This window comes from Syngnathoides biaculeatus, chromosome 8 (genome assembly GCF_019802595.1).
Source record: "Syngnathoides biaculeatus isolate LvHL_M chromosome 8, ASM1980259v1, whole genome shotgun sequence".
Lineage (NCBI taxonomy): Eukaryota > Metazoa > Chordata > Actinopteri > Syngnathiformes > Syngnathidae > Syngnathoides > Syngnathoides biaculeatus.
This window is the reverse complement of record NC_084647.1, coordinates 1,165,102-1,174,318: the sequence shown is the minus strand read 5'-3', so window position 1 is coordinate 1,174,318 and position 9,217 is coordinate 1,165,102. Positions and strand designations below refer to the sequence as shown.

The window sequence follows — 9,217 nt, the reverse complement described above, 5'->3', positions numbered from 1 at the left end:
TACTTGGTGGAGCATTTCTTACATATTTATTTCATTTTCTTTATACTGTGCCTGATTGTTTCAAATTGAGGTAAGCATCAACAGACAAAAGAGAGATTGAGACTGGTTTCTTTGTCCATCTTGTAAAATCAACATCAGTAATTCGACTGATTCAAAACGTGTCCCCACAGCCCCTCCCTTCCCGGACCCACACTAGATGATATTTACAGGACCTGGAACTTCCAGGAGTTCTGGTCTTTGTAGTCCAGACAGTCAGTGGCATTGAAATTAAGTTTCCAGCCAGCTTGGTCCTTGTAGTCCAAACAGTCGACTGCTCCAAAACCCAGGGAAGCAGCCGTGTAGCCTTGGGAGGAGAGGGAGGCGGGAGACTGGCTGAGGGGCCCCCCCATGGAAGAGGCGGTGATGGGGCTCAGGGCACCACCTGTGCCCGACAGCTGCGGGTGCATTGGTGACAAGTAGGAACTACAGTCCAGGCCAGTGAAGTAGGAGGAGGACCCTGCGTAGCTCTGGCTGTAGGCCGGGGCCTGGGTGTAGGTCATGGGGTAGGCGCTGGTACGCTGCATGCACGGGGTGGTGGAGGCGGACAGGGGGTCCGGCAGGGGAGAGATGGAAGCTGGACTCCAAATGGACACCGTGGCGCTGGCAGAGCTGGAACTGGGCGTGATGGCGGTCCCTGGGGGAGGCGGCGGCGGGCTGTAGGGGCCATTGGTGGGGTTGGCGCTGGCCTCTGTGCTGGCCTCACGAACGGGGGACGCCTTCTTTTTGGGAGGCCGCGGTTTGGACTGGCCCGTGCTCTGCTGCTGCTGTTGCCGGCACTTGGCACGTCGGTTCTTGAACCATACCTAGATGATGGCGAGGTCACATGTCACATCACATTTCGGTTTAATGTCAGTATTAAAAAAAAAATTTAAAAAATGGCTTATGAGAACAAAATTTGGGTAGGTTTTCCATCCCTTTTAGGGTTGAATTGGTTAGACTCATCTTTCCAGTTGACCTACATTGCATGTTTTTTGTAATTGTGGGAGGAAAGTGGTACCTGCAGGAAGAAACAGGGGGAAATGTGTGACCTCCACACAGGAAGGCCTGAGCACAGATTTGAAGTATTTTTAATATCCCAAGCTACATGCTTCCCATAACATTATGGAAATTACACATAATTATAATTATACACAACAATATTCTAAATGTACTTTTAAGCATGATTAAAACATGTTCAACTATCAAAGATTGCACATTATTTTTTTAGGACAAGATGGGAAAATCATGTAAGTTTACCACATTTTTATCAAGTGCAACCTCCTTTGTTGTAGAGCATCATCTGATAACTGCAACTTGCTGTGTAAAATAAAATTTAAAAAGATATTGTATATTTGAAGAGTTCAGATTCAAAAGCAGAGGTATTCAATGTTGTTGTTTCTATAGATTCTTCAACAAAGAATCTATAGAAACAACAAAAATTGATTTGTCTGCTTTTGTGTGTGAACCCTTCATATATATTGCACATTTTGGGGTGACATGATAGCTGTGGGTGGCAGGGTGCACATCTATCTCACCGTTTCGAGGTTTGTGGTTCAAATCCGAGTATGGCAGCACGTTCTCCTCCCACATTTCAAAAACATTTGTTCGTTCAAAATCCTCCTCAGGTATGAGTGAGAAAGTATAAATACTTCTTTGCATGTGCTTTGTGATTGGCTGGCGACCAATCCAAGTGTACCCCAGAGGTGTGCATGGGATAGGAGAGACCCCGACCCCCGAGTGAGGATGCGGGGCGGGAGGCACAAAATGGATGGCTTAGGTTTATTTCAACTCATCCTATTTAAAACATTCTTTTGAGATTTTGCCACCCCCCAACCAGGATCACAAAGTCTTCTGTCTCTGAATTCAAGAAGTCGTATCTTGAATGTGAAGTGTCCATGACGGCACAGCGACGGGGTTACCTGCACTCTGGACTCTGGCAAGTTGATTTTGAGGGCCACCTCTTCCCTCATGAAGATGTCCGGGTAGCGCGTTTTGGCGAACAGCGCCTCCAGGATGTCCAGCTGTGCGCGCGTGAAGGTGGTGCGCTCGCGACGCTGCTTGCGTGGGGTACCTGTGCGCGTGGGAATCAGCATTACAGTCGCAAGGAGCAGCAGAGAATTTCAATTCGTTCTTGTCGGCATTGCACAATGCACTGTTAAATAAAAAGGAATCGTAGTGTTTGTTTCGAAGAAGTCACCAAATGGCACTATTGAATTAAATAAACAGTCTACTATATTTTTTAACATTAATGAAATCCGTAAAGGGAAGAACAAAAATGGTGCAAGGGAACATTTTGATTTTCGAGCAGCTTTAAACCACAACAACGCGCCTTCTGTCATGTCTTCATCATGCGCAACAGCTGTTGGAAAGCATGGCTGCCACAAAGCACATACAAAGAGCATCCTTGATCAAATATAGGTTAGGTGGCAAATGCAACAGATTGAGATTTTGTTTTTATGTTAAGTCTTTGTGAGAACAAACTGTCTTTCCATTCACACACTTTTTTTCATTGTTTTTTGACTCCATAATCCGCTAAATTTATAGGTCAGGCGCACACATGCTCCTTCGGATGCGGAATCGCAGCAAAGAACCACAAAGAAGTTGCCCTCTATTTTTTTCCGAAATTAACTTATTTTTTTCAACGCGTCCAAATAATAATAATAAGAATAACAATAATAAAGATCAAGCGTGGTACTCACTGGGGTATCCAACGGCGGTGGTGTGGAGCAGATCCATGCCCGGGCCGGCCAGAGTTAACCCGTTCACGGCGTAATGAGGTTGCTTCATGTAGGACATCATGCCGACTGCACTGGCCTTTAAAAAGCTCCCTCACTCGCTCACTCTTTGCTCTCCTCTAACAACAGAGGCCTCCTCTCTCTCTCTCTCTCTCTCTCTCTCTCTCTCTCTCTCTCTCTCTCTCTCTCTCTCGCTATCGCTCGCTCGCTCACCCTGTATTTCCTCTCTATTCCACTGTGTTCCCTAAAAAATGCACCTGTTGCGCGGCACTTGCAAAATGGAAAATTTTACGCAGAAGGTTTACAACTGATGCGCAATCCGTTTTTAGATTTTTTTGGGGGGAGTGTCACTTCTTTTGCTGTTTCTGTTGCTGCTGTCAGGAAAGGGTAAAAAAAAAAAAAAAAAACAGGTCGACGCTAAAAGATTGCTCCTCAATAACTGCAGGACACCCTAAACCGTCTTTTGTGCAGTCCGCGTGGTCTCTGTGAGCGGACGTCTCCAGTTAGAAAGCGGCAAAAGATGAAGTTCCAAAAAGGGTGCGCGTCTGTGTGCTGCGAGGCCGAGGAGGGGTACGGGCGGTCCTGCGATCGCTGCTCGGTGGAGAAGATGCGCTTGCAAGCACAGTGCACAAGTGAGGCGAGAGAAGAAGTGCTTGGCTAATTAGAACTTGCTCAAGTAGACACCCACACCCCCCCCACCGCCCTCCTCCCTCCATCTCTCTCTCTCTCTCTCTCTCACTCGCTCTCTCTCTCTCTCTCTCGCTCGCTCGTTCGTTCTCTCTCTTTGCATGCGTACATACAATACCGACGTTGAATGTTTATTTTAATGGAGGTGTTTCTGTTATTTCAAGAAATGTTTTGTATATGTCACATGTACACCTTCACTTTATCAACAGATCGATCGAAGTAAACTATTTATTTTCAGTGTCCGGAGCATATCACTTTGCACATTTTTGTGCTTATTTCGTTTAGAGGAGCTGTTGAGAAATGGGTGAAGAATAGATTATTATTACGTCGACACAGTTTATATATATGTGTAAAAAAAAAAAGTTGTAAATGGCGTATCACCATTTACTTTGTATTATCCGGCAAGTGCGGCTACTGCCTACTTGTGTGGTTGTAACCCTCATGTGCGGCAACCACTTTAAACGAACAATTCGAAGTTTGAAGTAAGAACAATAAAAGGCGAGCAGAAGGTCGACTTTTCTGTTACCATCCAAAATATGTATATTTTTAATGTTAACTCACAAATTTATTAAAGCATGTACTAATTAATCCTTTTGTTTCCCTTAAATTAAAAGTATAGCGCTGTGCAAGGACTCGTCGGATTGCCCGTGAGAAATATAAATAGAAAAAAAATAATGCATATGAAGGGTTTCATGATGTTGTTCTGGGTATTGACATTGATTCGGTCTTTGGAAACAACTGGGTGACTTTGATTGAGTGCGGAGGAGAACTGCAGGTCGGATTAATGGCAGCACAAAAGAGCGTTTGTTCTGCAATTAAATCCGCTTTACGACTTCCATTGTCCCACCAACCCGTGTTCTGATATTAATTGTAACTATATATATATATATATATATATATATATCTGTTTCTGCTGCTATACAATTGGAAAATAAAGCTGAGATAATACAAAATTTGTTTTATCCGTGACTCTTTTTCAAGGCCGAGGTTCTTATTAGTTCTTTTTCTTTTATGGCCGGTGATGTGCGGCACGGTAGACGACTGCCCCGGGTTCAAATCCAGCCTCTCTCGCCTGAAGACGAAAACTCCTGGCGACCAGTTGAGGTTGTACCGCGGTCCAGATGTGAGAAAAAGTTTGCTTGTCTGTCGCAAGCAAAATAAAAAAAATCGTTACAAGACATGTTGCTGAAAAAAACGACTGGTGGTGTCACTTTAAGCAAATGTTATGATTGTCTTTTGTTTTCGTGGTTTCTTTGAGTTTTTTTTTCTCTCGCCACTGGGTGTGAGTCCTCTCCGGCTCCGAGTGCGCCATCCTCCGCGCCGAGACAATTTCACAGCGTCCAAAGCCGATTCTCTTTGCTTGTTAATTGAATCGGCTTTCTTATAGTTTAAAATCCACACACACAAGCGCACACATAAACATGAAAGACAAGCGCACCAGCCCATGTAGCTGCGGCCCAAAGTGTGTAAGGGGTTTATCTAGCTGCGGAAAGCCAAAGCGGAGATATAAAGACACACACGGAGCTGCGAGCACAATTAGAGCGGTGCGTTTCACTGATTCAAAATCTCAAGTGAAATCTTTTCCCCTGCTGAATGAGGTGAGTGTGCTTTGTGTAGGCCTGCGACTACTAGTCTATGTGTGTGTGTGTGTGGGGGGGGGGGTCTGTGTGCGTGAGTGTGTGTGCGCGCTCGTACCTACTGCTCGTGCGTGCTCTATCTGCATCAAACCCAGGAATTGTTATTCTTGCTTCGTTTACTTGTTGCCGATTTTTTTTTTCAAAATTTAACTAACAGGTCTGCGAGTGAAAGAAACAGAAACACAAAATTTGACACAAAAAATGGAAGGGCCCTCTTAGAGGCCTTTTCAAGTTGCAGCTCATCCTCACCTTTCGTAAAATGATTTCATGCACTTACTAATATAAAATGAAGATTTGCGCACGTTCTAACGTCAGCTTGGAGAAAAATCAAAACGATGCTTGACTATTGTAAATTATTATGAAATGCAGCCGTGGCATTTAAGTTTTTATTGCCTTTAAAATAGCCGTTAAGGAGAATAGTTGAATGCAATAGTTAAAAAAAAAATCAAACGCACGCAGTGAAATTTGTGGGGTCACCTTGTTTGCTCTCTTTATATTATTTTGTTAAAATGCCAAACATGTGTGATTTGTTTTCATTATTGCACGGTGAACGTTTTGTTTGCGTTGCAATTTGCTCTGTCCAATGTCATACTTTGTGAACAGCAGGAAGCACTAGGACCCTGCAGAGCTCATACAAATTAAGGACAGCCACCACATAAGAGGCTTAGCACATCTAATCTATGCTTACACACACGCGCAGTATTTCATAAACATCCCATTTTCAAACAAGCACGCCTACACTTCCCGCAGGCGGCCACGGCCATTGTATTTTCATTTAGTTTTCATTTTTCCCCCAGAACTCTTTCATTGCCCCGGTTGACCTTACCGTCTTTGTTGTGGAACATTTTCCCATATGTTGCACGACTTCTCTCATGCAATTTCATTAGCAGGCGGGCAAAAACGTGTCCTTCAGTGAACTAAGTGTGTTTTTCTCTGTGGATTGAGGAGGGAGGAAAATTGCAACTGCAGACTTTCCCTTTTAATTAAGCGCCAAGGCTTCATCTTGAATGTTATTTGAGAAATTCTCCGGTAAAAACAAAAAAAAAAAAAAAAAGAAAAAGTTGCAACATTTCTTACAAAGTACAATGTACACTTGGCCTTTTTTTTCTATGATGCCAGTGTCGAAAGTGTAAAGTGTTGTCATTTCCATGGCTTTCACACCACCTGACGTCACAGGACCAAGTCCCGCTCAGGGCGAGCTTTCACACACTTTCCCAGCTGTTACCTCCCACATCATGTTGTTCGATAGTGTTTGCAGCATATTTCTGTCTGTGCGTTCACTGTATGATTATAGTGAGTGTGTGTGAGTGTGTGTGTGTGTGCGTGTGTGTGTGAAAGAGAGAGAGAGAGAGAGGGAGAGAGAGACAGTCACACACAGACACACTCATGCACAGAGTTCAGCCGATTTATCATAATATGCTTTATCTGAAAAGTAAGTATCTTACCTCGGGATAAAGGGAGGAAAGAGGGGTTTGTGGCCAGATTGACAGAGGAAGGGCGGATGGACAGAATGGAGGCAGCGCTGGCTGCGCATGGATCGGGATTCGAGCATTTTTCAGAAGGTAACCGGTGTGCTGCACTGGGATGAGATGGGGCGGGGAGACGGTGGGGGGCACTGAAGGCTGATGACACTCTGTGGCTGTCAAAGAGAAACAGACTGGCTTGTGTGTAGGCATGCAGTGCACTCTTTGCAATTGTTATGTGACAAACTGTGAGGTTGAGAAGAGATGTGATTGGAAGTAAGAAGAGCGTGATGAAACATGGCCGAAAGAGGGGGGGGGTTAGGAAGGGGCTTGTGGGAGGGGCATAAATGGAGGTTTCTTGGCTATGATGTTGGTGGTTTTCGTTTGCTGTCTTGTGTTTTCGATGTCTGCTGCCTTTCTGTTCGCCCATTGCAATGCAAGGGAGGGAAAGGAGAAATCCACCTGTTACAGTCCGGACAAAACCATTTTTGTTTTCCCAGGCCACGTTAGACTGAGGGATGGTTTCCCTCAATTATGACTGTAAAAACATTAAAACGAAAACGTTGAATGGCCTTATCAAATCATTCCATATACGTACATAGCTGACGGATAATTGGTTTTGAAATCACAGGTCAAGGAGAAAAGTTTGTTTAACTATTGTTTGCATTGCTGGAAAAAAAGGTATTAGGTGTTTAGTTTAAGTTTTTTTTTCCAAATTAAATATTACAATTTAGAATTTTGTTAAACATATTTAAAAAAGCATGGAAGCTGAGAGACATGATTAGTTTTCATGGAATTTATAAATCTGGGCCTTGACTTTGACACTTGTGGTTAGTGACCAACAAGTTATATTAAATGTATCGTGATGTGTGTGGGTGTTTTGTACGTATGATGATACAAAGCATGTTTGTCTCAGCACTTTCGTGGGTTGTCAGGCTGTTTGAAGAAGCTCGAGCTCAAGGTGTCAACCTCCGGGCCGCATCTGGCCTTTTACATCGTTTGTGGCCCACTCAAGCAAATAAAATGCCTGCTTCGAGTTTCTTGATGAACTAAATTGTTTATGGAAGAGTTTCTGTTGCATAGTTGTCATTTTTCTTCACATATATCAGAAGTATTTCTATTTGTCAAGTCTACCTAAAATAAACGAAACAATTGTTGCATGCATAAATATTTCGCTGTGACTATCTTCATCAACTTCTAATTTCAAATTCAATCAGTTGTTTAAAAAATGATTTTGACATGCCTGCATGAAGTGATCATGTAAGTCTGAATGGTTCTTTGTCCTCTGCAATTGACTAGCGACCAGTCCGGTGTGTTCGCCGCCTCAGGGATGTGCTCCACCTTACCCGCGACCTAACAATTACTATTTTGTCCAATGTTATTTCAATGACTAATAATAATTGAACCATTTCTATGCCATACGGGTCGTAGATGATAAAGGACCGCAGCAGCCTGCTTTTATCTGTGTGCTGATTTTTATGGGAGGTCTGGCAGGCTGTATAAAATGAATATCCGTACTGCGCAGTGGAGGATGATTATCAAGGGCCATACGTGAGCATGAAGTGATCACTTCAGAGTAAAGTGTACAATACTCCATATACCATGTAGTGTAAATAGACAGCGGTATGAATTGAAATTATTGGTTCACCAATTAGAGTCGAGCTGCGTTTGTGAAATGTACGCTCAATCCCTTGATTTACTGAACGTATTCATTTATTTAGTAGCAATGAATAATCGTCACGTTGAAGTTCCATCAGTGTGAACGGGCATCATCCACTGTTGGTGTCCGCATGAGCTTGAACGCAGCATTTTGATCAGTTTCACAGACTGCAGCCCCCCCGTTGTGTGCATGTGCGTGTCTTGCTTCCTGCTGGGGGTTAGACAGACCACTAATCCACTGCCGACAGCAGCAGGTGGGGTCAGTGCGTGTGCGTGTGCGTGAGTGTGTGTCTGCATCGTTTAGCCCCCTCCTGACCAGAGTCTGCTGCTTTGGCAAGCAACACCTGTTCATGTCTTCATACTCATACACTTGCAGTAGGATGAGTACTCGGCCAGCTCTTTATTTGAACAACTCCAGGTCAGATATTTAACCGCTGGCCACAAGACCGAGTGCACATACATCTGGTCACATCCAGTTCAAGAACTGCTGAAAAAATCCACGCCATTATCATCACAACAACGACAATAATTATAGCATTAATAATAATAATAATAATAATAATACCCTCCTAAATATATATATATATATATAGAGAGAGAGAGCTCCTATGAAAGATTATTGTGCTCAATATTTAGTGAAACTGCCAGAGAGCTATTTAATCACCATGTAGGTCTTAGTACCAACGTCATTTTTCAAGTTATTTTTTTCAGGGAACGTGAAGGTTGTCATGTTAGTTAAGAACACTGTTCCTGTGTAAACATAGATCATATGCTACAATAGAGAGAAGTAGATAAGCGCACACACACCCACAAAGATGTGTTATTGCTGTAATTATCTGGTGGTATGCGCGTTTGACCACAATATAATATTGTATATGGGGATGGGTACAGTGTAGAATAATGCTCCACAATCACACACACACACACCACACACACACACACACACACACACACACACACACAGACACGCACACACACCTCCACCTGCACCCCCATCGGCCCATATGGCAGTAGAAGA

At 43.5% G+C, this 9,217-nt stretch overlaps 1 protein-coding gene across 2 annotated transcripts; it reads right to left on the bottom strand.

The window, feature by feature from the left end:
• Positions 1 to 203: 203 nt before the first annotated feature.
• Positions 204 to 2,817, bottom strand: LOC133504763 (homeobox protein otx5-like). Of its 2 annotated transcripts, none has more exons than XM_061827346.1 (3): positions 2,702 to 2,817; positions 1,938 to 2,097; positions 204 to 842 (listed from the first exon to the last, which is right to left on the bottom strand). In XM_061827346.1, the coding sequence occupies exons 1-3, from the start codon at positions 2,815 to 2,817 to the stop codon at positions 204 to 206; spliced, it is 915 nt and encodes a 304-aa protein (XP_061683330.1). The 2 variants fall into 2 exon arrangements, with proteins under 2 accessions (XP_061683330.1, XP_061683331.1); XM_061827347.1 differs by having other exon boundaries at positions 1,938 to 2,089; positions 2,718 to 2,817.
• Positions 2,818 to 9,217: the final 6,400 nt, after the last annotated feature.

Bases quoted from the DNA above. Each gene is read 5' to 3' on its own strand.
- LOC133504763 (XM_061827346.1), bottom strand. From the start codon at position 2,817: ATGATGTCCTACATGAAGCAACCTCATTACGCCGTGAACGGGTTAACT. The intron at 2,098-2,701 runs ATCTTTATTATT...GCTGATTCCCAC, and splicing joins CCCAGTGAGTACCACGCTTG to GCGCACAGGTACCCCACGCA. The intron at 843-1,937 runs GTAACCCCGTCG...GCCATCATCTAG, and splicing joins TGCCAGAGTCCAGAGTGCAG to GTATGGTTCAAGAACCGACG.